This window comes from Peromyscus californicus, unplaced genomic scaffold, assembly GCF_007827085.1.
Source record: "Peromyscus californicus insignis strain IS unplaced genomic scaffold, ASM782708v3 Scaffold_7__1_contigs__length_154581171, whole genome shotgun sequence".
Taxonomy (NCBI): domain Eukaryota; kingdom Metazoa; phylum Chordata; class Mammalia; order Rodentia; family Cricetidae; genus Peromyscus; species Peromyscus californicus.
Window position 1 is genome coordinate 121868828 of NW_026294595.1, and position 27564 is coordinate 121896391.

Genomic DNA, 27564 nt, shown 5'->3' on the forward strand with positions numbered 1-27564 from the left:
TGCACGAAGAGTCTATTCTCTTAATAGGTTTTTCTTGTTTTCTAACAGACAAAGGAATGAAATATTGTTTTTAATATCAATGAGGTTTGCATTTGTCATGTATCATTACAACCAAGTATCTTTATGAAGTATTAACTAATATATTAGTACATAAAGACACCAGGCTCTTAAAGTTTTGTTTTCCTTTGCTTGAAAGCTGGTATCTCACTGTAGTTTGAATTGACATTTCTATGCCAGCTAAGATAATTTTTATTTGATCATCTATATTTCCTTTATACATTTGTGGTTTTTATCTTTTACTCTTATTCGATGTCAGATTGTCTTTTTTTCCTAGTGATAGAAGAAGCTATATTTAGAGGACTTTGAAACAATGATAGTTAAGGCTGGGATAAAAAGAATGGTGATGGCTGGGTGGTGGCACACACCTTTAATCCCAGCACTCAGGAGGCAGAGGCGGGTGGATCTCTGAGTTCGAGGCCAGCCTGGTCTACAGAATGAGTTCCAGGACAGCCAGAGCTACACAGAGAAACGTTGTCTCGAAAAAACTTTAAACAAACAAACAAACAAACAAACAAAAAATGATGCTCTGGGGTGGGTGTGGTAGCATATGCCTATAATACCTGCAAGGCTAAGACAAGATCACAAGTTGGAAGCCAACCCAGGCTACAAAGTGAGACCCTATGTCAGAAAAAGCAACTTGTTGAAGGAAATGTTAATAACTCATAGTTCAGGAATTACAATTATAACTCATTAATAGGTATTTTTGATATTAATGAGATGTCTAAAGAAAAATAGTGACTTAGAGGTTAAAAGTAAAACTTAGTCTCTTTTTTTGAAGTTTCTTCCTATATTTATAAAAGTTATACCGCTGAACATCTAAGTTTCCTAATATGTAAAGTGGACAGTAATTGTGCCTGCCTTATGAAATGGTGATAACTTCAACACTGAAAATGTCAGCTAATACTGTCACTGTTTGGAAACTCTTTGTTCTTGGTAATTAAAGAAACAACTTTAGAGTAGACGAGTAAGATTTTTGTATCATTTTTAATCTTTTAGAAGGCAACATTGAAGTACTTTTAGGTAGAGTTCCTAGTTTCAAAGACAATATTTTATGTAAATTCTTATTACTTGGAACTTGAGAAAATAGTTTTAAAGGAGCATAGCTGTACACCTAAATATGTCTTGTTCATCAGAACCTATAATCTAGCACTAAATGAGAGAAAAGTTTCAGTAACATAGTGAAATAGTCTAGATTGCATGTTATAATTACTGAGAGTAAAGAAAGATACAGGGCAGTGTTTGATTTGGTAAATTGAAATAGCAACATACAGGATAGTAATTAGTAGTGACATTAACAGAACAGATCATTGAGAAAAAAAGCTTATGCATACAGAGTTGTTGCCTTTTGCATAAGTAATTAGATGTTTAGAGGATTATGACCATCTTATATGGCAGATGAACATTTGCTACCACTATTACCATGTGTACAGTTTTGAACATTAGTTATGAACCTTATTTTTATATTAATCAGGTCTAAAATAAAGAGGCAACACTCGTGTTTGATTTGTTAGCTTCATGTGTTAATATATCTTTGTGTATCTCTCTCAACCCTTTTTCTTATGCGGGGTCTCTTTGACAGCCATGTTATGCCGAGAGGCTCAGGGACTGGTGTTTACAGCAGCACTGCACCGCCACCCGCAACTTACCAGGGCAGCCTATACAGGCCGCTGTTGAGAGGGCAAGCGCAGATTCCAAAACTTATGTCAAGTAAGTTTTTACTGATCGCTTACTTTACATTCTAAATGAAATAGGACAGCACAGGCTGGCTCTCATCCTCATTGCCAAAAAGATTGGTTGTTTCGATGGAGAAATAGAATTAAACATTGCTAGAAGAGTTGTAAGAGAACACTGTATGAAAAATGTTTCAGATACTTTCTCTCTTGTTTATATTTAGCTAATTAAGTAAGGTGAACTGAATTTCTTCCTTTTCTTTATTTTATAAACCTATTTCTTAGTTCACGGTGCAGATACTTAGTTGATGGATGTTTATCCATTAATACAAATACTTTAAGAGTTGAAATAGTGATCATTTAGATGCTGAAGGGCAAAAGTATTCCTGTCTTGGCCCAAATTGTATGTTAGCTCTACCTAACATGAGCCAGGCATTGCTTTAGGTGGTAATATTTCTCATCTGAGAGAACCTTGGCCTTTCTTTCACTTCTCAACACTTGTGTTAGGCACAGTTTAGAATGTTAGCCACAAAAGAAGTAAGATAATATTTTGATTGCCATATTAATGATAGAAAACAGTTGAGTGCTTAGGTTTTCCACTGAATTTAACTTTATTCCCATTTAATGTTTTGTTTTGTTTTGTTTTGTTGAGCTCCATGGCTCTGCTTTTTCACCATGAAAATACAGATCAGGCACCAGGTTCTCTACACTATCTTAATAAGGCCTTTACTTTTCCATTCCTGGTTATATGGTTGGTATCCAACCAGACAAAGGTCGCAGTGTGGGGACAACAGTCTGGCTTTGGCAAAAGGCTAGCATTTGTTAATTCGGAGGTGCAATAACGCTTAAAATCTGTTTTTTGAATATTTGTAGTATTTTACAAAAATTAAATTTCAAAAGAAGGATGGGAGCAGGGGTGTGGCTTAACAGTAGATCCTTATCTTGCTTGTCTGGCTCCTGTGTTTGACCTCTGCTACTACGTGGAATAAAAAGAATGCTGTTGTAGTGCAAAGAACTCAGAAATCATTAAACTTTGCTCCCTCCTTCCCTCCACTTCTCCTCCCTCCCATCTCAATTGCTTTTTTGTTACTGTTGTTTCTTGTTTTTGAGATAAGGCTTTGTTTGGCAGTATGTAGCCCTGGTTGGTCTCAGAATTACAGAAATTCTGCATTAGCCTTCTGAGTGCTGGGATAACAGGCTTGATCTGCCACACCAGACTTAAGCCATCCTTTCTTGATCCAAATTGTATCTCAGTACTATATACCATAGAGCTAGGCATTGGCTTTAGGAGGGTACGCTAGGTAGTTATTAAGTGCCAGGTAATTGGTGATGGTTAGGACATGTCTACAGGCTCTGTGTTTATCACAGTTTTTCTTTGTTTGTTTTTTTTTTTTGGTTTTTCGAGATAGGGTTTCTCTGTGTAGCTTTGCGCCTTCCCCGGATCTCGCTCTGTAGACCAGGCTGGCCTCGAACTCACAAAGACCCGCTTATCCCAATTTTAATGCCAGTTGATTTACAAACCAATTTCTAATTTGAAGCACAGATTTTATGGATGTAGTATCTAAGAAGAAATGAGGTCTGAAGGTCTCATTTTTTCATGGCCCACTTGTTGTCAATACGCTATCTGATGCTATGGCTTTGCTGTGTTATATGACTTACTGAAATTGAGTACAATGTCATAGCTCACTGTTAGGGAAACTCTGTACCTCCATACTTTTTTTTTTTTAAGATTTTTATTTTTGTGTCTGTGTGTTTGTGTGCATGCCACATGTATATGTATGCCACATGTGTGTAGGTGCTGCAGAGATCAGAGAGGTCATCAGAATTCCTGGAGATGGAATTAGCAGGTGGTTGTGAACTACCTGACATGAGTGCTGCGAATGAGTACTCTTAACTGCTGCCTTCTCTCCAATACTTCATTCTATTTTTGTGTGTGTGTGTGTGTTACAGAGGGGTGCAGAGTTTAGTGAATTCATGGAAATCTATGTAGTGCAATTGCTGAATAACTAGTTGCTTCTAATATCTAGCAGATGACATTTCTGAGTGTTTCCTTACCTTTGTTATTAATGCCTGCCATGTGCAATAGAGGAGTCTAATGAGTTTGAAAGAACTCTCTGTACCCTGAGATTTTGCTAGGAAGCAGTGAGAGCATGTCCAGGTCATTTTCAAAGCCAGCTCTTTATTGACACATTCCTTTTCGGTTCTCTTTTTCTTATGGATCTTAACCATTTATTTCTGTCTATAATTGTACCACATAAGAAAAAGAATTGAGACGCAGAAATGCTACAGCCAGTGTAATCTTAGTTTTGCTACTGTTTCTTAGAAGATAGTTAGCAGGATCCTTAAGTACTGCATGGGATATACTTCTGCAGAGCCAAAGAGACTTGAGCAGCAAAGGTAGAAGTGTGTGCCAACCATGGGATGGAAGCGGCTCCTTCCATCCCGTGTTCATGAAATGCCGAAGGTAGGACAGCTTGAAAGATTTTTGGTTTTTCATTTGTTTTTCTTTTGTTTTTTTGAGACAGGGTTTCTTTGTGTAGCCCTGACTGTCCTGGAACTCACTCTGTAGAGGCTGAGTAAACTAACCAGGATTTAGTCACGAGGGATCTACCCTGGTAAGCTTAGCCTAACCCCAATCACTTCTTTTTCTCCCTATCATTCTCCGCTCATACCCTCTCCTTTCCTTTTTTTTTTTTTTTGACAAGATCTTAATATTTTGTACAGGTTTCCCTTGAACTTTTGGGCTAAAGTAATCCTACTTCAGTGCCTTAAATAGTAGCCTGGGACCCTTAATACCTCACAGTGAGAATCATATTTCAACATATGATCCTTGAGGGACACTTAAACCATAACTAACCCAAAGCATTATGTTCCTAAGTTGTAACAGCCTACTTCCACTGTGGTCTATTTAGATATTGTCTGGTAGATACTTAACCTTTAACTTTTCTTTTTACTCAGTTTATTTTAAATTCATAAGTTATATCACTATTATAACATGGGTTGGATGTATCTTTTTAAAAAATGTACAGCAGGAGCTGGAAAGATGGCTCAGTGATTAAGAACAATGGCTGTTCTTCCAGAGGACCCAGGTTCAAGTCCCAGCACCTAGGTGGTGGCTCACAGCCATTAGTAATTCCAGTTCCAGGGAATCTGACATTCTCTTCTGGCCTTTGAGTGTACTGCATGCACATGGTAGACAGACATGTGCAAGCAAACATCCATAACAGATAAATAAAAATAATCTGAAAACACACACACACACACACACACACACACACCAAAATAAAGGCCTAATTTGTGACTACCAAAAATCAGTTGCACTGGACATAGTACACATTTCTAATCCCAGCACCGTTTGGGAGGCTAAGGCAGGAGGAGGATTCCACAAATTTGAGACCAGACTGGGCCACAGAGGGAAACCCTGTCTCAAAAAACCAACCCCCCCCCCCCCAAACAATAACACAGTCCAACATATCTGTGGTGGTTTGAAAGTAAAAGTAAATGGCCTTCAAAAGGAGTGGCACTGTAAGGAGGTGTGGCTGTGTTGGAGTAGGTATGGCCTTGTTGGAGGAATTATATCACTGTGGAGGCAGGCTTTGAGATCTCATATATGCTCAAGGCACACCCAGTGTCTCAGATCACTTCCTGTTGCCTGCCTATCAAGTTATAGGAAATCTCAGCTCTGGTACCATGTCTTCCTGCATGCCACCATGTAGAACCATGATGATAATGGACTAAACCTCTGAAAATGTAAGTCAGCCACAATTAAATGTTTTTCCTTTATAAGAGTTGCCGTGGTCATAGTGTGTTTTCAAGCAATAGAAACCCTAACTAAGACAACATCTGTCTTTGGGAAATGCTGCCCTAGGTCAGTGGTACTTGACTTAACAGGAGCCCATAACCTGTAGAAGAAAATCACTATAAATTTGAAACTTGAAAGTTTGGTCAGAAACTTTTTTTATTTTAGTAAATTTGAAAATGAAACCACATTTATCTTACAAAAAATGTTTTTAGCGCCATAATTATTTTCTGTAATATGGTGTAAAATACATTGAAGATGAACCATTTGGCCAAACTGCCACTTCTATCAACTGTTGGCCATTGGCGTTTCTTATGGTTGGTCTTTAGTTTGCCTTTAATGTGACATTTTGGGGCTGTAATTGTTTGTTTATTGATAACTTGTTGGAGTCAAGTGTAGCCCTGAATACTCAGTATGAATTTAGCATTCAGTTTCTGCATTCCAAAGAACCTGATGTATGACTTCTCCTCATTTTGGTCAGTAAACTTGTCAATTAGCTGCATATGAAAAGTGATTTGTGATTACTGTAGTCAGTAAACATGGAATCTTTTCTGTGATTGGCAAGATGATTAAATAAATTGTCACTTGAGAAGCTAATGGCAAAGCTTGGTTGATGTGGCCTTAAAGCTCTAGAAAACAGATAGGTTTTTTAAAGACCAAAGGAAAAAATTAACTGTCTTTTTATTCCCTTGTGCTTGTACCTTCTGAAGTGCAATTCATTGTCTCATAGGGTTTTTTTCCTTCCACTCAAAAAGATCTTCTGTTAGAGCCATACAAATGAATGGTAATAAGTTTGTTTTACTGTCTACTTCATTACTTACCAGCCAGGAAATAGTTCTGCTTTATGAATGCTTAAGGGCTATGTGTATTACTCAGAGCTACATGAAAAAAAAATTGTTAAAGGTACCTTTGACAATTTTTTTGTTTTTCATTTTTCTTTTTGTATTAAAAACAAAGGATGCTTAATAATTATATGACAGAAAATTTAAAAATTTTGTATTTGCTCAGGTTTTAGAAAACACCATATATTTGCTAATACTGAGATTATGTGAAGAGAGATTGTTCTAAAAGTGAGAATTATATATGGAAGCACTTGATGTACTGGAAATTGTGACATGGGAAGGAGTGTTTGTCACCATTTTCTAGAACTTAAAGGTAGACTGTTAGGAAGTGCTAACCCTTGTTGCTTGTGTAGTAAATTCCAGCTCCTGAAAATAATGTTTTCTTAATTTAATATGCAGCAAGTTTGAATTGAATTTGTATGTATTGATGGTGGTAATGGCATTACCCTCCAATTGTACACTTTCTAGGAGAAAATAAACAAATTTTCCCTTTCATTTTCAGAATAAAGTGCTATAGAAAGTGTATTTTAATGTACATGTTTCTTTTTCATTCTGTTCATTTGAGCTGTAATAAATCAGGTTTCGTGTGAGAGCTTTTTCTAAGTACCATAGAGAGTATGTATTCTGTGGTTATTAGGGGACACCATGGAACCAGACTTAGAGAGTTAAGTCTTAATGATGAAGAAAGGCATGTTTCCGAGGTGAAGTGCAGAGGCATGCAGTGTAGTGCTAACAGGGTCTGAATAGATTCACTCTGTTGGTTTGTTTTGTTTACTTTTGTCAGACTGTTACCTAATTCTCTACACATAAAGACGTTAAATATGATAGTTTTTAAACATTTTAATTGATTCTTACTAATTTTTGTATGCTATCTGAATTGGTCATTGATCTTCAGGTTTAAAAAAGTAATCAGAAAAAGTGCAAATGCTGATTTTCACTTTGAGTAGACTGCTTTCTCATAAATTGCAACTCATTGAAAATTAACCGTGTTTACTAAATGTCAAGTTTTCCATCCAAGGAAGCCACACAAAAGAAATAAATGCTGTTCTTGGAAGAATGTCTAGGCTTTATCTGTTTAAGATTTTCCTTGGGGTGAAGGTTTAGCTCAGTTGGTAGAGTGCTTGTCTAGCACAAAGCCATGGGTTCCATCTCCTAGCACCATGTGTACTAGGCATGGTAGTGGTGCTTACCTCTTATCCCAGCATTCAAAAAGTAGAGGCAGCAGGACCAGAAGTTCAAGGTCATCCTTAGCTACATAGAATTTAAGGCTAGCCTAAGATACATGAGACCCTGTCTCAAAAAATAAGGTAAAATACAGATTTTTCTGGCAATTTATAGTCAGTGGTAGTAATTCACTCTGGGTCCACTAGGCAACTTTCTTCTTCATTTCTGCAAACTTCATGGTAAAGAGCTTCCAGAATTTCTGTTGAGGCCTTGAGCTGTATTTCATATCTGATGACCATTGAGAAACCTCTGTGTTGTGGCTCGGCTTGACTGCTAGTACTTCATTTTTAAGCAGTAAAACAGATTGTAATTCAGCTAGAGAGACTACTTGGCTTTCTGGTTGAAGAGCTTCCTTTCCTTTCTGAAAAAACGAGTCCCTAGTCGGCTGCTGGAAACCATGCAGGTTGGTGTGAATATTTGGGGAGTATGTCCACATGGAGAGAATTGCCTCAGACTGGCCTTCTCAGTCCTGTGGAGATGGAAGAAAGCCCAGGGCAGAGGAAGCAGCTCTGTCATGCTACCGTCATCAGTTGCCACGTACTTTCCTTTGCCCATTTGTGCGTTACGGTATTTTTAAAAGCATAATTCTTTCTTTTTTTGTAAAACCAAATTGTTCATTTTTTGGTTCTTAGCTAAAGCTTTCATTTCTTCCTTCCTTTAACAAAGTAAATTTGAGCCGGGCGGTGGTGGCGCACGCCTTTAATCCCAGCACTCGGGAGGCAGAGCTAGGCAGATCTCTGTGAGTTCGAGGCCAGCCTGGACTACCAAGTGAGTCCCAGGAAAGGCGCAAAGCTACACAGAGAAACCCTGTCTCGAAAAACCAAAAAAAAAAAAAAAAAAAAAGAAAGTAAATTTGAAAAGCATGGTTTGGGTTTGGGTTTCTGTTGAAATGTAGTCCTGAATATGTGTGGTAAGCTGTGCTGCCCTTGCTCTTGGGGGTCTGGAGGTGGGTACTGTCCTCACACAGTGAACTCATTACACAATGTCTGCATCCAGCTGTTTTAATTAGGTTAAAGCAGACCCTGTTAAAGGCAGATGGTAACAGCAAGGCTGAAGCCAGGAGCAGTGGTTAGTTGACACTGCCCCTCTGAGTGCTTTGAATGCGAATGCCATGCCTGACTAGGAGTTGGTGGGTCTTTCCTTGCTTGTAATGCTCAGTTTATGTAGATGAGCAGCAGCCATATGGTTTCTTCTAAAGTTGCCAGTTCAGATTTGCAGTAATGAGATGTGGGTTGATGACCCAGAAATGTGGGAAAATGGGTGGTTCTTTCATTAGCTTCTCTTGGTGGTTTGTGTTGGGGAGATTGTATGCTTTCCACTTGACAGTGTTGTAGCTGGCACACTCATGAGGAAAGTATCACAGTTTACTAGAGTTACTACTAGTTCAGTGTACAGTCAGGAAGAAGGCTGAGATCTTCTCTTTTTTGTATAGCATTTAAAGTACACAGGTAAAAAGTGTGTGTATGTGTTACATAGTCACACACTGTAACAAGTGAGAGAGAAGTGCCAGGATGGCCAAGGTTACCAAAACCACCTTGTTAGCAACAAAACCATAATCAACAAAAGTCTTTGCTGATTCTGTTGGTTATTTTTGCATTCATAGTTAATTCTGATTCTAGCTTGCTTACTTGGTTTACACACTATCTCATTTCCTTTTCAGACTTTGAATTATAAACTATGTGGGCAGGTGATAGAGAATGCTTTAATAAGCCTTCTGTGAACTCCTCCCATTTATTTTCCAGATATGAGGCCCCAAGATTCCTGGCGAGGTCCTCCTCCTCTTTTCCAGCAGCAGAGATTTGACAGGTAATGCTAAAGCAAGCATGCTTTAAATGCTTCCTGTATCGACATCTGCAGTGTGTTGGCTACTTACAAACCAAAACCTACCTAGTTTGAAATAACACTTTCCCTCACTCCAGATCATTTTCCCTGCACCTGTTTTTTAGGAAATATGAAGTTACTACTTTAAATTAAAATGCTTGTGTTTATATAGTTTCCTATGTTTCTTGGTTCTCTTGGGCTTTGTTTTATTGAAGCTTTGGGGTACTCTAAAAATGCAACACAGAGAGTTTAAAATTGCATTAGGTTTTTGTCAGGCTAAACAAATTTCTTTTTAGCAGGGTTGTGCAGTTTAATGAGGCATAACTAATGGTCTTCTACTTTTATCATGTCTGCCAGCAGCACAGCATTAGTACAGACCAGCTATTGATTCTTACTACAGACCTCTTCAAGTCCTAATCAGCTTCTTTGGTACAACTTTTTCAGGGCTGACAGGCCTATTGTAGGGCAGTGTCACTGTAGGTCAGTAGTTATTAGTTGCCACTGAAAACAGTTTCTTTAACTACTTAAGACTCAACTGAATTAAATGCAGAAGGGACTCAGAAGAGGATTATGGGATCTGCAGTCTAATAAGTACCATGGACTTGGAAGAATGTGACATGGTTTAATAACAAGGGATGTTTGACATGTGTTCCTTCATTCATAAGTTCTGTGTTTCTAAGTCAGATGGACTATCCATGAGAAGTCAGCTGGGCATGTTATGAATAATTATATTAACATCTGTGGGATAATATTTTTAATGGTGCTTTAAAATCCAGACTGGGTTGTATTTTGCTAGCATTAGTAAATGCAAAAACAGATGGAGTCCCATCACAGTAAAGCTTCCTTTTTCCCTTTTCCAGTTACTATCTGTTTTTTCTTTGCTGAGTTAGCCATTTTGGTCTGTTCACATCTGTAATGAATGTAGTGCGTTAACAAATGGGGCTAGAAATAGTGCTCTTCTTGCACAAACACTCGATAGTTCTTTAGCTCCTCTAGAATTCTTTCTGTTGTTCTGTTCAAGATTACTATAAAGATTTGTGTAATTCAACTGTTTACTGATGGTGTCAGCTACCTCATGCAAGTCATATTTTAAATTTAATATAACTGGTAAGTACATGTTGATGTTTTCTGTGCACATGCTCAAAGCATACAGCATGTACTATTTATCATCAAAGTAGCCCAGGCTAGCCTCGAACTTCCAATCCTCCTGTGTTAATCTCCCAAGTCTGAGAGTAGAGATTACAAGTATGCAACACAACCAACTTAACACCATTTTAAAATAGAAATAAAGGGATAAATTCTTCTAAATTATTGTACTTGGTTTCTTTCTATTGTTACTCACTTTTTTGCTATGTTAATAACAATCTCTAATGATTATCTTCAGCTTAAGAATTATCAGCACTGTGTTAACATCTTTTCATAAATGTGACTGTATGTTTCTCCCAGCAACCTTCTAAAGTAGATGTAATTAATTTTCATTTTTACTAAAAGTGAAACACATAGTTCAGTTATCCAAGGTCACTCTTCCATGCTGTTCTTTACCAAGAAACTTTTTCGTAGAACAGAACTCAGCAGACTGTTTACTCTGAGCCACAGCACGTCAAAGGAAATGAAGGCTCGGCTTGCACTTCTGAGGCTCCTTTTGCACTTTCAGTGGCTATCCTTTCTCTCTGTACACACGTGAAGTTTTTCTAAGACTACCATCTTTGTCCCCTTCCTTGCCCTGTTGACCATTTTCTTGTTCTTACTCTACCTTACCAAGTACTGTTAGTACCCTGACGACTTTGTGAACCCAGGAAGCTAAGAATGAGTTCTGTATGTATTTTGGATTGTTTTAGGTACTTTAAAATCATCCCTGAAAGAAAAAGTTAAAGGTAAGCATTTATAGAATCCTTAACTCGTGGTTATTTAGGAATTGGAACTCTTTACTTTTGGAGGTAGGGTCTTACTATATGACCACATTGGTCTGCAACTTGCACTCTTTGTGCCTCAGCCTACCAAGTACTAGTGAACTAAACCATTTTATTCATAAATAAAAAGAAAGTTTGAATTCTGCTCTCCTAAGCTGTAGCTAATAAGTGGATACAATCCGTTATTCATTTCCAAGGCACTTGTCATTCCAGTTATTCAGACCTTACAAGACAGAGAGGAGGAACCAGTTTTATTTTACCAAGAAATTATGGATAGTAAATGGTGGTAGTCTTATGAGAGCCAAGTTTTTGTAATCCCTAGTTCAGGGCATTTCCAGTGCACTATCTTTTAGTGTTGTTGAGAATCCTATTACCTTTGAATGTTTCTTGTTTCCTAAACTATGGTATGCTGTCTTGAATTATTTTTTCCTTTGGGATAGTACTTTAAATCCATATATTCCTTTGACCTAAAAATACAGTGAGAGGACCAGGGAGAGGGCTCAGTGGGTAAAGGCCCCAGCCACCAAGCCTGACAACCTGATTTGTATCCTCAGGACTCACATGGTGGAAGGAGAACACTAATTCCTGCAAGTTGTCTTCTGACCTCACACTCATGCACACATGCAAATGTGAATACACAAAAATAAATAAATGTCATTTCTTTAAGAAAGAAACATCAGTAAGAGACAGTCATGGTGGCTTACATCTGTAATCTTAGCACTGAGGAGGGTGAGGCAGAAGGATTTGAGTTCAAGGCCTACCAGGGCTACTTAGACCCTGTCTCAAAAACAAACAAGCCATCTTTCCCCTCCCCAAAACAAAGTAACTTCATGTTAATGGTGCCAGTACTAAGCAGAGTTAGCCATCATTTTAGTTTCTTTTCAGCCTATACAAGGCAACCATTTACTTTAGTTTTTTTACTTGTGGATGTTCAGCTCAATGATGGGAAAACCTTTAAAAACTGTGATTAACCATAGTACAAACTTAAACTACCTAAATTGTGGACTTCAGTTACCAACTACTCTCCAGAGCAGTAATTTGGAAACATAAGAATATTGTTGCCGCCGGGCCGTGGTGGCGCACGCCTTTAATCCCAGCACTCGGGAGGCAGAGCCAGGCGGATCTCTGTGAGTTCGAGGCCAGCCTGGGCTACCAAGTGAGTTCCAGGAGAGGCGCAAAGCTACACAGAGAAACCCTGTCTCGAAAAACCAAAAAAAAAAAAAAAAAAAAAAAAAAAAGAATATTGTTGCCACTGTGGTACCTACTAAGAAGTGCCTTGGCTTATAAATTACCTCAGTTTATAACCACTAACTAGGTTCTGTTCTTTCTGAGACAGGATTTCACTGTGTTGTGTAGCCCTGGCTGTCCTGAAACTCATTCTGTAGACCAGGCTGGCCTTGAACTTACAGAGATCTGCCTATCTCTGCCTCCCAAGTGCTGGGATCAAAGGCATGCTCTACCACTGCCTGGCTATAGCCACTAATTATTATTTTTGTATTTATTTAATTTGCTTTTTTGAGACAGGGTCCCACTGTGTGGCATTGGCTATCCTGGAACTTGCTAAGTAGACCTGGTTGGCCTCAAATTCATAGCGATCCGCCTGCCTCTGCCCCCAGAGTGTTGGGAATAAAGGTGTGTGCCACTATACCTGTCCTAACTACTAAAAGTTATGGTGGGCCAACTTTAGGGTTTACCTCTCACATTTTACAGACTTTTGTCAAATAATTTTCAGTTTGCTTATATTTGCAAATTAATATAATTAACATAAAAATGATTGCTTTGTGGTCAATACATGTGTCTCTGCCCTCAAACGGGAGTGATAATACATACCACTGCTAAATTGTTCTTTCTGTTTAAATTTTATTATTAGTTATTTTTATCATAGAAATTATCTTTTAGCAAAAATATTAGTGATTATTTTGAACAAAAAGAAAAATTGTATGTTTTACACTATGGCTTTGTTTTCCAGCTTATTTTATAAGATTAAAAAAATTAATCACAATGCAGTGTATGAGTTGCAGTTTCGACTTGTGGGCTTTGCACATACATCCCAACATTGATGGTCCTTGATCATAACCCATTATCAGATCACTCATCTCTGCAGAGGCCAGAAAAGACCAATCTTGTGTGTTCATAGAGCTGTTCTTATGAATCAGATAGGCCGCTCTTGCCAGAATTTGTTTGTACTGATAAGAACCAGCACCTCACTCTGACTTTGAATCCCATGCAGCCTGTTGTAGTAGAGCTCTGGTCACAAGAATAATCACTTTGCATTTTTGTTGTTTTTAAGAAGGCTTGTTGTAAGTGAAGAAAGAGTAGAGGGGATAGTCAGATGAATAGCCAGCTGTAAGAATGAGTCCATCACCCAGTGAGCACAACATCAGTCTTTTATCCCTAAGATTTTCTCTCTCACGAAGAAATGAAATTCTGATGCTGATATTGTTATAGTGAATGCTGCCCAGTCCTAGTGTAAAATGTCACTGAATTCTTCCTAGCATCATTTATGGCCCCAATGTTTCTAACGTTAAGGTACACAGGAACGTTTTGCTTCTGTTTAGTTTTTCTCCTGACTATAAAATAAAAGTTGAAATTGAATACTGAGAAAGTTCCATTTTAAATAGTGATTATTGCCTTTAGAAATATCTTTGCTACATTGTTTATGTGACAGGTTTTAATTAAGTTATGATTTAATGCCTTGTACCTGTTGTTGTATATCTAAAGTTAAAATAGGCACTTGAAGACAATTAAAACATGTCTTTCAACTAGTAATCTGGGACAACAAACTGGGTTATAATAGCTGTTGAATCTGCGTTCCCATGTAAACTGTACACCAAATGCCAGTCAGCCCATGCCAATTAGTGCTCATGTTGCTAGGTCACCATGGTCAATTGAAAGCTGCATCAATAGAACTTGAAAAGATTTCTTCACGATCAGACCTTCTGACATATTGAGCAGAATAATGGATGGGAAAAAACAGCCAAGTCCCCTACCCTGGATTCAAAATACTCAGCAGTAAGAATTCACTTGCAACCTGCAATTAACTAGAAAGAATAGAATCTAAGAACGAGTCTGGACATTTTTGAAAATAAAGCCTCTTTCTCTTACTGGTACATGTTTACTCTTTTGGACAGCATCATAAATGTAGCCAGCTTGCTGATTGTGGATCTAGACCTTCAAATGATACAAAGAAACTTCACATTTAAAACTGTACAAAATATTTTGTAAAAGTTAATCAGTTAACTTTAAGCATCCTCATTTTAAAAAATTATTTATTATTGTGTGTGTGCACACTACTGTGGCAGGGTTATGTATGTTACAGTGCATATGTGAAGGTTCCAACTTGGGTCCTCGGAATTGAACTTAGATCATCAGACTTGTAAGGCAGGCACTTGGACCATCTTAGCCATCCCATTACATCCAAACTTCCCTTTTAGTAAGTTGTGGTGCTTTATGAAATGCACTGGTTACAAGAGACATAAAGGCCACCATATTGCATATCCTATATAAACAAATCTAGGCAAATTGGATTGTCGTAAAATTTGGAGGAGACATCCTGACTATTTTAGGTTTGTGTTGTAAAGCAGGCTTTACTTCTGATATAAATATGTCTTTCTACAGAAGTGTCGGAGCTGAACCTCTACTGCCGTGGAACCGTATGCTCCAAACCCAAAATGCAGCTTTTCAGCCAAACCAGTACCAGATGCTGGCTGGGCCTGGAGGATATCCACCCAGACGTGATGATCGAGGAGGGAGACAGGTAATAAATACAATGTGGGTTGCAGAGAAAAAGCAGAATATTACTCACTGTTTAGCTTGCTTCTTAGGACTTAATATTTTCCTACCAGTAGTTCTGGAGAAAATATTAATAGAGTAACTTAGCTCAACTTTTGTCATCGTTAAAAATGCATCTCAGGGAAGTACCTCACCTAAATAGTTTATACACGGACAATCCTCAAGAATCCCGGGCTAGAAGTATCCCTTATCATAGCAGTCAATAGGCAGGAGTCACAGTCACCAAAACACTTTTTTTTTTTTACCCTGGAGAATATCATTTTCTAATATAAACTAGATCCATCATTAACAAACGAAAACTGACTGGACGCTGAAAGGAAGAACAGCAACAACAACAACAACAAAAATAAATAAATACCCTGCCTCTTTACCAGTTGTCTTTATTCATCCCAGAATTCTTACCTGATTCATCGAGTCCCTCTTTGTGGAAGCAAATTTTTCTTTGAAGATTTTTCTATACATTTTTTTACTAAATGGAAAGTGCCATGTGATTGATTCTAATGAGCACTATAATTCATAGATAAGTTGAGATGATACAAGTTCTGTTTTTTAATTCCATCCAATCCTAGCAACATTTAAGGCTGGAGTCTACTTAACATAAATTCTTCTAGCAATTTGACACCCTGGACAGAATTTATATGCACTTGAATCTATTCCTTGGTGGAGAACAGGATTAGAATGATGAAACTCAGAGTGTGTAGTGTTCCTGGCATTTGGTACTCTCAGTGATGTGACGGGGTTCTAAATTGTTTACCTGGCGTTCCCTCCAGGCCTTTTGTAGTGCTTTGCATATTGATTTTCTAAGTTGTTCTTACTTTGTGCGCCCCCCCCCCCCCCACCTAAGATCTCTGACATCTAAGGAAAACCTGTCTGTTTCAACCTTACAAGAAAGTAGTTGCCTTAATTGTTTATAGTTAATGCCTTTTGAGAAAATTTTGTTATAAATCATTAAAATCATTTCATAGAATTTTCCTTTAAATTTTTCACCCAACACTGTAGCTAGAGTTTTCCTGCCTGGCCCACAGTCAGGACAAATCTCTCTCACCTGCCAGTCCCACAGCCACTCAGATCCGACCAAGTAAACACAGAGACTTATTTATATTGGTTACAAACTGTATGGCCATGGCAGGCTTCTTGCTAACTGTTCTTACAGCTTAAATTAATCCATTTCCATTAATCTATACCTTGCCACATGGCTCGTGGCTTACCGGCATCTTCACATGCTGTTTGTCATCGTGGCGGCTGGCAGTGTCTCTCTGACTCAGCCTTCCACTTCCCAGCTTTATTCTCCTCCTTGTCCCGCCTACACTTCCTGCCTAGCCAATGGCCAATCAGTGTTTTATTTATTGACTAATTAGCAACACATTTGCCATACAGACCATCCCACAGCACACCACCTCTGAAAATTCACATCAGGAAATTGCTGCTCTGTGCTACTGGGGTTTAGATGGCACTAGGCAATTAAAATAACAGCATTTTTTAAAATGAAGACATTTAGAACTGAGAAAACCTTGGAGAATGAGATGTCCAGTCACTTCATTTTGCAAGTCAGGAACTGAAAGCCTGTAACCTCATAGTTTGGAGGTAGAACTGGAGATACTGAACTCCAGTTCATCTTCTTGCCTCTGCAAGAGGCCAAGGAGCTGTTAGAAGAGGTGGAGTTCTTCACTGAGAAGATATATAAACAAGTTAGAAGACTCTTTTTAGAAAATACACTCATTCTTTTCAGTCTTATTTCCACTTGGTTTTTGTTAAATGATGACCATTAAAATTACAATATATTATTACAGAGAATCATGTCCATGCCTTCATTTTATTTTTAGTGACATTGATATGTCTAAACAAGTCCTTAGCCCATATTGCAGCCTCAAGGATCTATCATACTGTATAGTGTAAACTGCTTAAGTGACAAAGTGGAAGCCTGTGGTCCTAAATAGAAATGTTGTCTTTCTTTTAGAATAAAACCCAGTATCACACTCAGCAAATGCTCTTACCACTGAGATATATCCCCAACCATATGAATTATTTATGTATAGAAATGTTTTTGCAAGCATAATTATGTAGTAACTTTATTACTTAATGTTTTGGTTTTTCATTGAACAAAAAAAATACATTCCTAAATAATTGGTCATTAGGCCTCAGTAAGTCTCTTTTGGTTAAATAAGATGACTTTCTTACCAAGGGCTCAGAATGGTGGGAAAATTTTAAAGCACTGTCTCTACAGCATGAATAATACCTGTGCAGGCTCAAACCAGACAAAATCCCAGTGTGGAAAGGGAAGGTGGACACAAAGTCCCACCCTTAGTTTAGGAACTATTGGCAGCTGATAGCCATTGGGAGAGAGGGGAAGTTGTGGTGGTTTTTGTTGTTGTTGCTGTTTGTTTGTTTGTTTGTTTGAATGCTGTGGGATGTCTTTCTGTATGCTGTGAATATGTGTTGCTCCCATTGGCTAATAAATAAAGCTGTTTTGGCCTATGGCAAGGCAGCTTAGAGGCAGGCAGGAAATTCAAGCAGAGATGCAGAGAGAAGAAAAGAGAGTAGGGAGAAATGCCTAGCCACTACCCAAGGAACAGCAAGATGCCAGCAGACTGGTTAATTTAAGATGAACGAGCTAGCTAGCAAGAAGCCTGCCATAGGCCATACAGTTTGTAAATAATATTAAACCTCTGGGTGATTATTTTATAAGCGGCTGAAGGACTTCAGGGCCAGGCAGGCCTGAGAAACTTACCACTATATTGGCATACCAACTTGGGGCCCTCGAATTTCCATAAGGCCTAAAAGAGTTTTAAAAAGGTACCTAAACACACAATAACAGAGCCAAAAACAGCTTCCTACTTGTGTCTCTCATTCGGGCCATGGTACAGAGATACCCGCAGTATTCAGGCTTGAGCACAGCATGGGAAATTCCCACATCAGTACACAGAGCTGTCTCCAAGCTGCACAGCAGGATGCATGGCAGATTTAGCATTTACTTATACAGACAAAGCGGGTTTATGGGTCAGCTGCATGCTACCTGATGGGCAGCATTGGACCCCAGAGTTGGCTGGGTAAGCGTGACTCTCCTGGGTACCTCCACCATGTTGGGAAGCTGAAGTGGGCGGAGTCAGAGCCAGGGCTGCCACTTAAGTCTTAGCCATGCTGCAGTTTGCAATAATTGGAAAAAAAAAATATATAAATTGTAGAAAAGAGATTTCCTCTGAGGTGAGAAAGTGAGAAACTCATAATTTTTGAGATATTAGCTGACAGGTAAAGGAAGATAATTTAAAAATAAGCATAGTGAATTTTGTTGTGGAGATCTTTTAAGTTTTTTAAGGGCCTTGAGCAAAGACTGGCATTGATATTTACATGGTCTAAATCCCACAGACATTAGTATTTATTTGGTTTCCCTTAACTTGTACAGGTGTAGACTAAAACAAGTATGTATAGATCAATAGAATTCAAATTAGTAAGTTTATATAACTAAATACATGCAGTTTTGCTGAAACAAATGTACTTTTTATCCTTTTTATCTCTTAACATTGGAAAGATATTAATGGCGTCTTATTTACTTCTTTATAATTAAAGAATAATAGACATCAAAAAAAGAAAAGGATTATAGATACACAAAAGACAGATTCAGATGGAATAAACTTCTAAATGGTTTACATTGTATGTAAAAATGTATGTAGGCTTGGAAGAGAGAGGAAAAGGAGAGTAGACAGTTATATAAAGAAATAGTTTCAAAAAATAGAAAGTCTTTAAAGAGACAGTAAAAGTAATATAATAAGCCACATAAAGATGGATTGACCACTCTGCAGTGAAGGCCATATAGCCAAGAATATATATGGGTATCACAAATTATACTTGATGGGTTAAGAAAAAAATACAGACACAAAGTTGAGTGGTTTGAGAAGAGTAGGGGAAAGGGATGAATATGATCAAAATACATTGTTTGAAATTTTTAAAGAACTAATAAAAATGTAAAAGAAAACCCACTGTACATATTTGTAAGAAACATTTCATTGTTCATTTGTATTTTAGGGAATTTCTTAGATGTGGTTATTAATGTTTGCTGGCTTGATGCTCAGTAATTCAGCCTTTGTGTGGTTCTTTGTAACAAGCTATGTAGAGCTGTAGGCTCAGAGCGCATACTTAAGAAGACTTCCCATGTGATGTACCTTAAACAGTCCACTTCTTCATGACGTGCTTTTACACAAAGATGTAGAGTTAATTTCTTTATTAGGCATATTAATCCAGAAGATAAACTCTTTCTTTTGTTTACTTTCAGGGATATCCCAGAGAAGGAAGGAAATACCCTTTGCCACCACCCTCGGGAAGATACAGTTGGAATTAGGCTTTTGTAAAGCTTTTCCAAGTCCTTTCATCATTATACACTTTTATGCTATTTGTGGAAAGGAGATTTCTTTCTCAAGTAGTAGTTTTTAATAAAACTACAGTACTTTGTGTATTTCTTTTAACTGTGTGTATATTTTTACTGATCTGATCTCACTGTTTTATGTTGCTTTCCAGAGATGTATGTTGCATAATACAGTGGGTCTGAATTTTATTATTGCTTGTAAACACATTTGATGAAATTAGAAGTCTTGGGTTTTCATTATGGTTAAAATTCAAACCAGCTTTATGCTGATTTTGACACACATGAATAATTAGGTATGGACATTTGAACTGCACATTCAGCAGACTAGAGCCTGTGTTGCTCAGCATTTCTTTGGAAACATTTCATTAAAGTACTTGTCTTACAGAAATTTGTGGACTTTAGTAAAAAAAAAAAAAAATAAAAATAACTAAACTTCAAAATCTCTGGTGTCTTGTTTTCTTTATTTCAGCTGAAAGTCTTGACTTAGGATGCCTTTTTTTGTAAGTCAACTTTTACAGAAAACAGTTGCTACAATTAGATGTCAAAAGTGAGTCAGTGGCAGTAGATTTGAACAGGATATGGTCGGCACTTCAACAGAAGCATTTATTATATTAGCATGTTAATAATACATCTTTGTGAATATTTACATTTTTACAAATTTCATACTTGTTTTCTGGTTTTAAGGACTTCTAAATTGCTTAAGTTTAGGGACCATCTAAAAATTCAATTTCAAAATTTTAATTTATAGCTAAAGAATCTATACTCAGCATATTTTAAATGATAATTCATAGTAGAATTCAACTTGGGCTCTTCCTTCCTTTCAGTTGAGCACACTAAGTCCCTAACTGTGTGTTTCGAGTTCACACACAGCGTTTTCATTTAATTACCAAAACAAACTTAGACAGGACACCTTCCTGTAAAGACTGAGGCCTTGTCTCCATTTTCCATCCTAGCCTAAGCTTGTCTGGTAAGATTTCTCTTTGACCTTCTGACTTAGGACATTTGTGCTGTAATACACAGCTAAAGCACACTTGTTAATCTTTGCTTATGTGGGAAAAATCCACCTTATCTTTGAATAGACAGGCATTTTGAATTGTTGAGTTCACTGCTAATGCTGTGAAAGCAGCAGGGTCCTTTTGTTGTTGAAACAAAGTCTCCATTAGGCATTGTCAACTTTGTATGTTGCCATCACTCCACATTATAGTAATGAGTCCTACTACTAACTTCTCTCATTTTCCAAATATTAAAGCCGGCTAAATAAAGTACTGTATATTCCAAAGAGAGCATGTGTCTTATTGTATATATTTTCATGGATTCCCCAAACCCACACTAATGCTTTTTATTTCCCCGATTCCTTGGTTTTGGTTTAGTTTTTAAATTCTGATTTTGGCTGATGGGTCCTGAAGAAGTCTAAGCAGAAGGCCTAATGAAGTTAGCTGACTAGGTTCCCTCTTGTGAAATGGGTGTGTCCTGAGAAATCTTCCAGTTCCTGAACCCTTGGATCCTTCTCTTCCCCCTCCCCAGTCTCTGACTGACTTGTAACCATGTTAGAATAGAAAAATAACGTTATTTCAGTGAAGTGCTATTTAAAGCTTTCAAGTGGGATATTTACAGCTGTAAATGTCCCACCGCAAGTCTTAGTGTTGCAAGCAACAGGCTAGTTTTGTTACTTGTATTCCATTATGTTACCTTTAGGGCACCTTTTTTCAGAGTCAATAAATTGTGTTGTCAGTGCCTGGAAACATCTGCTAAGAGACCCTAGTAAGGAGCAAGCGACTACCTTAGCCCTAGAATGCCAAGGGGGTGATGTGAAAGTACAAAGACGTCTGCGAATGGGTATTAGATTGCCATTTAGCTTTTCAGAGGCAAACGGTATAATGACCGGTAGGTTAATTTTCTTGCAAAGACCTGGGGCATCAAAACGGGGCTGTGTGGGCATAGGGAGCCTTCCACCTCTGCATAGAGGTCAGATGCTCAGGACTAGGATGAAGGGTTAGGACACACAAGGACTTCACAGTTGAGGCTGAGCTGGTGGCAATGCCTGGGAGCAGTGGGCTAGCAGGGCCAAGGAGAGTTAGCTGCCCCTCATAATCAAGGTTGTGCTGTGTCTGGCCCGATTAGCCTTCCTGTGGAGTCTGGAAGCTGAGGCCATTGGCCCCAGGTTTCTGACACCCCACAGTCTCAAGGACCCCAAAGCCTGCCCAGGAGCAGGCAGACTGGCAGTGTGGAGTAGGGTGGGTGTGGGGAATCTCAGACCTTCCATCTTGGGGGCACTGCAGCATTCTCTCTCCACTCCCTGGATGCAGCTCCAAGCACTGCAGTCTCGACCTGCAGTTTCATCCTTTCAATTCTCCAGGCAAGTGCACGTGATGAACCTGTAGGAAAATCAGAGACACAACCCCTCACACTGCCCCAGGTTTCTGTTTAAAATTCGAAGTTTTGACTATAACTAAGAATTAGCTGTGCCTAGAAATCTGAAATCTAGACATTCTCTAGAGTCAATTTGTCCCCAATCAGAAGCCACATAGTGGCTTTACAACTCTGTCTTTATTCTCAAGACTTCATACACACTGTGAAAGGGTCAGAAAATGAAGGTGCCATCAACTATATTCCTGGTGACTGACCCAGTCTATTTCTAACCAGGAAAAAGGTCAAAGAATGAACAAAGTAGCAAGCGTCCAATTCTTGAAATATGCTTCCTCAGTATTAATTCCAACAGGTATTCTTTGTGGCTCTTTTTCTTTATTCTGTCAACGGAATTGGGGTAAAAAGACAACATGCTTTACTTTGTATGTTTGAAATGGCACTAAAGCTATTCACTACTGCAAAATTGTGCACTTTAAGCTTATACAGTATTACTGGTTAATTTTTTTTATTAGAAGTTACCTAAACAATTACTGAGGTTACAGAGATTTAAAAACAAAACAAAACAAAACAAAAAAAACAGCATTTCATTCCATTTCAGATAAACATTCTAAAGCAAAACTAAACAACCAAAAATTCTCTGTCAGAAACTTTGATCACCATTAAACTTAGAAAAAGTAACCTGGAGATCACAAATCTCCATACTCACTGGAGGGAAGAGCTCTGGGTGATATGGATGTGGTTCCCCAGTCTGGCATCTCTGAAATTTCCCCCAGAAACTTACCAATTCTCCTAACAGTAAGAAGGCGACTCATGTCTTATAAATGTATCTGAGTTCTCTGTCTCACTTGAGATTGTGCTTGTGGATAGCAAATAACATTGTTTCAAAAAACCTATAATTAACATACAGGGGTCCACCATAATACTGTGGTATTAAATGGCAGGGTAGTATTATCTGTGCTTTCATTGTATCTGAACTGGAATTTATATTGCTATCACATAATGCTTTATTTTCTCATTTGCACAAATTGACACCTAAAAATCAAATCTATACATCTTTATATAATTATGGCCCATAAATTCATTTTTAGAACCATTACTGTTCGGTGTAGTTAACAAAGCAAGCCTGTGGAAGGTGTGTGCATTTAGTGAACAGGATTGAGTCTCTGATTTGCTTTAAATTGAAAGTAAACAGCTACCAGCAGAACACATCTGTGTTGATTAACTACTTGTTCTGACCTTTAGATTGTGATTCTAAGCAAAGCCTTAAATAGGACAACTGGGTTACACTCTCACCCTTGCATATACGAAACATCCTTCTTGTGTCCTTCAAAACTGCACACACTCTCATACTTCAATTTACATCCAAATGAAGACCACACGGAAGTACCTAGCATCCCTGCTGTTACTCCCTGCAACTTTCCTTCTGCATTTTGCTTTCCAGGCCTCTGCTGGAAAAGATGTTAGACCCCAAAATGTATTGCAAAATGTCACATCTGCAGAGTTAGCATTTCTGAAACCCGGTTTTGCTATGGCCTCAGCTCAACTTAAGAGAGGGCTTTGTTCCTCCCAGCCCCTGCTCCAGTCCTCCCTCTTGGTTGTGGAGACACTTATCCTCCTCTTCAGTTAATGAGTTTCACCTAGTCTAGCCGTTTGTATTTTCATAAAAGATCTGTGAAGCACCAACTGCAAAAGAAGAAAAAGGCTCTTGCTTTGCATTAATCAGAAAGTGGAATTCTATAGTAAAAACATTTCTTTTAATGTTTCAGGAATCAAACCTTTTCCTAATGTCAGGATGTGCTCAGTAAGTCTCTGGGTGTAGAATGTTAAGCCCTCTGCAGCAATTCCTCAAGCTTGGGTTTTTTTTGTTTTTTTTGTTTTTTTTTTTTTAAACTACTTAAGAGAATGCTGGATGGAAAAAGATATGGCTACAGTAAATACACTTTAAGAAAATGGTGAATGGAAAAAAGATTGTTTGCTCCCGGTGACATTATTTTCAGTAGAGTTCATTTAATTTAAAGGATTCTTTGTCCTGGAAATAAGTTTTCTAGGAAAAAAACTGTTATAAGTTTATTTTCCTTAAGGGTATCACTGGATGCTCATGGACCATACAGCTATTGTTTTTGTAAGTGTTGATCTGTAAAAATAAAAAAAGAATCATAAACTGTGTGGGTTTTTAAAACATATTTTCTAGAGGTAACAGTCAAACTGATGAAAACAAAGCACTTTGAATCCCAGCACATCAGTAATAACTTTACCAGTGAGATTAACACTGATTTCTGAAGTCAGTCTACTAATGATGCAAAACCCAAGTTAGGAGATTTTTCGGTATGTTTATCATACCATTATTTTTGTTGTTTTACTAATTTGTCTATTTAAAATTAAATCCCATCCTCCAAAAAAGCACACTGGTGGTTTGACAAAAGACAATCTCTTTGCTCCACAGCCCCTCCCTTTCCTTGCAGTGAGAGGAACTAGAGTTTATTTATTTAATTTATTTTTTAAAGAGGATTTACTTTATAAAGTACATTTTGGAGATCAAGTTTGACTTCTATGTGCCTTCCTATACAGTTACTTGGAACTTTCCAGAAAAATGTTCAAACCATGAAAGGAAATCGAATGTTTCAGTCCCAAATTTGTTCTTCTAAAAACTCAAATGCAGAAGAGGGTTGGGGGGGGGGGTCTCTTGTGACCATCTGTTTTGATTATTTGAAAGTACGTTTTGCCCATTTTATTTCTTTTACCTTCCATTAATTCTGTTAGTTCACACTATTCAGTTGGCTTTCCCCCCTCCAATATGACTATTTTAATAATGAGAAAATGAGCTGTGTTGCCACACTGTGCCAAAAGGAAAAAGAAAAAAAATCCCTACAACATTTAAGAAAAAGAAATGACCTCTTAACTCTTAGAAAAAAGTACTTAAGGTTTTTTAAGTTATATTTAAATATCCATTTGAAATATTGGAAATATAAATTGGCATATTAAAGAGTAAATACATTTATACAATAAAAATTGGTGCAACTCCTAAGTTCTAAATATGATGGAAAAGTATAGTTATCTTAATTTTCTGTATATCTTGATTACAATTCAATAAATCACCTTGACATGTTTTAAAATAGATTGATAGTAATACTGGCAATTTTACTTGCTTGTTTTAGTACTTTTAGTACTTTGTAGAGGAGTTCAAATTCAGGCAAAAATACTTTAACGAGAATAAATACCATGTTTATAGAAGGAAATTGTATGTTTATCAGCTAATTTGGAAAGACCAGATTCTACATAAAAATATTTTGCAACCCTTCTTTATGATGAGCTTCATCTTGGGGGTGGGGATTGCGCTGTTCAAGGATAATATACAATTACTTGGTTGCCTAATAATGAACAAGATATTTTAAAATCAGTATTTAAATGTAAAAACAGTAACGATCCATATAATTAGGATTTCGATTCTTTTTATTCCATTGCTCTGTTTTACCCAAATGGCAGTAATTCCTCGGCAATCATGTTGCTGTGTATATGATCCACTTTGGGCTACAATTCAATTTACTTTCAATCAAGCATTAACGAAATTGCACTTAGGGGAGGGGCTTTGCAAATTAATCTCCCAAAATAAATTCCACTTCAAGGATTCATCGTGAAAGCTGGTTGATTTATAGAGATACAAACACCAACAAAGTTTCCAACTTCTAAAACTCTGAGAGCTTTGGTTAGGAACGTGGTGAATGTGGATCCTGTCAGTTCTTCGCATAACTTAGGAACTTCTGAAAAGAAGGAAAATCACCACCTCAAAGTGCGGTGTCACATTATTCGGTCTGGGGCCATAGCCTTCTCCCACCCCCAGCAAAGAGGTTCAAAGCAGCCTGACCCTCTCCGAGACTCATTCGTTCTTATCTCCATGCACTAAAAGCTCAGCTTCTGTACATTTTCCCCATTCGTTCTTGCAGTTTCTTGGCAGATCCTGCGAATCGCAGGCGGACCCCGGGGGGCCCATCACCATGTCCTGCCATAGAGCAGGTTGGCGCCGAGCACTCCTCCACCATAGTCCCCGGTGGCAGCGTCCAGGGCCGCCAAACCGCCCCCGGGACCGTGCAGCGCGGGCGGACTGGGCGACAGCTCCTCCAGCTCCTGCGCGGGCGTCGAGGCCTGCGGCTGCTGGCTTCCCTGGCCAGGCGTCGGGGTGCCCGCGCCGTTCTGGCACGGCTTGCCGTCCTTCACTAGCACGGGTACGGCGACGCGGCGAGGCGAGGGCGGCGGCGGCGGCGGCGGCGGCGGCGGGGGTCCCAGGCCGCCCTCCTGTTGCAGCTGCTGCGCCGCCTTGTCCTTGGCCTGTCGCTTCATCTTGTAGCGATGGTTCTGGAACCAGATCTTGACCTGCGTGGGCGTCAGGTGGATCATGCTGGCCAGGTGCTCGCGCTCGGGCGCCGACAGGTACTTCTGCTGCTTGAAGCGCCGCTCCAGCTCGTAGACCTGCGCCTGCGAGAAGAGCACCCGGCGCTTCCTTCGCGGCGCGGCCGCGTGCAGGGGCGCTAAGGACTTGGCGGCGTCCGCGATGCCGGTCAGCGCACCCATGCCGGCCACGTTCACGCCCGCCGACGGCCCCATGAACCTGGAGACTGGGGAGGGGGCCCGAGAAGGACGGCCGGTGAGCCCCGGGCCCGCGAGGACCGCTCCCGCCGCCGCCGTCGCCCCCCTCGCTTTCCGTGACGGCACGGGCCCCTCGACTGCCTCGCAGGCCCCCAGGGGCGCCGCGGCCCGCGCCCCGCTCCCCCCCGTGCGCCCAGGGGCCCGGCCACCCCCCGCGCGCCCCGGGGGGCTCCCAAGAACCCCCCGCGCGCCCCAGGCCGCCCCGTGCGTCTCCAGCCGTGACCCAGAACCCCTCACGAACCCTAGGCCGCGTCCCCGGACCCCCCGCGCGCCGGCCCTCGGGCGCCGCTGACCGGAACGCCAGCACCCTCGCGCCCCGGCCGGGGCGGGAAAAGCCCGCGCCGCCCGCTCGCCCTCAGTCCCGCGCTCCTGGCCCCGCTCACTTGACGAGTAGCGCGGGTCCGTGTTGGCGCCGTACCAGCCGGTGGCCGCGGCCGCCGCGCCGCCCCGCATGCCGTCCGTGTAGGCTGGGGGCAGCTCGCCCATGTTGCCCAGGCCGCCGTTACAGTAGCTGCCCATGGCGCCGTGCGGGAACTGCGAGACGCCGGGCGGCATGTGGTAGGTAGCGGCCGCCGCCGCCGCCGCTGCCGCCGCCGCCGCCGCCGCCGCCGCCGCGTTGTGTCCGGCCACGGCGTGGGGCGGCTGCATGCCCGCCACGGCCGCCGCCTGCGAGGAGGGGCCGGGCGGCGGCGCGCGGTAGGCGGCGGCCCCCAGGGGCGTCCCCAGGCCGGGCGGCGCGCCGTCCATGAGGCCGCCGAACTTCTTGTAGGTCTCCTCGATGGGGCTCAGGATGTCGGACACGGAGAAGGGCGTCGTGTGCTTGGGGCTCAACGACATGGCTCGGCGGGCGGCCAGGTAGGGGGGCCCGGGGCGAGCGCGGGCGGGCGGGCGGGCGGGACGCGGCGGCCGCTCGTCGCCGCCACCTCGGCCGGCCCGGCGGCAGCGCCAGTGGAGAGCGGTCGGCGGCGCGGCGAGCCCCCGAGATTCTGCAGAATCTCGGGTTTATTTTAGTCCAGCGCCAGGTTTACGACAGACTCGGGGGGCGGAGCAACATCCCCAACGAGCAAACAATGGTCATTGA

The 27564-nt window shown here is 40.2% G+C and overlaps 2 protein-coding genes across 3 annotated transcripts in view; one reads left to right on the top strand and one right to left on the bottom strand.

Moving 5' to 3' along the window:
• Xrn2 (5'-3' exoribonuclease 2) overlaps window positions 1-19575 on the top strand; it is an 85385-nt gene extending 65810 nt beyond the window's left edge. For both annotated transcript variants that reach the window (XM_052722859.1, XM_052722861.1), the window contains 4 exons: window positions 1640-1767; window positions 9338-9401; window positions 14945-15083; window positions 19386-19575. In XM_052722859.1, coding sequence (XP_052578819.1) covers window positions 1640-1767; window positions 9338-9401; window positions 14945-15083; window positions 19386-19451 — 397 coding nt within the window. In that variant the 3' untranslated portion in view covers window positions 19452-19575. The remainder of the gene's footprint in view (window positions 1-1639; window positions 1768-9337; window positions 9402-14944; window positions 15084-19385) is intronic.
• A 5674-nt stretch (window positions 19576-25249) lies between these two features.
• On the bottom strand, window positions 25250-27332 carry Nkx2-4 (NK2 homeobox 4). The gene is made up of 2 exons (XM_052725805.1): window positions 26867-27332; window positions 25250-26452 (listed from the first exon to the last, which is right to left on the bottom strand). Exons 1-2 carry the CDS (start codon window positions 27318-27320, stop codon window positions 25830-25832), a joined length of 1077 nt encoding a protein of 358 aa, XP_052581765.1. The 5' UTR covers window positions 27321-27332; the 3' UTR covers window positions 25250-25829.
• Window positions 27333-27564: the final 232 nt, after the last annotated feature.

Excerpts from the sequence above, each read along its gene's own strand:
- Nkx2-4 (XM_052725805.1), bottom strand. The coding sequence starts at position 27,320 with ATGTCGTTGAGCCCCAAGCACACGACGCCCTTCTCCGTGTCCGACATC. Across the intron at positions 26,453-26,866 it reads GGACCCGCGCTACTCGTCAA|TCTCCAGGTTCATGGGGCCG; the intron begins GTGAGCGGGGCC and ends CCCCCTCCCCAG.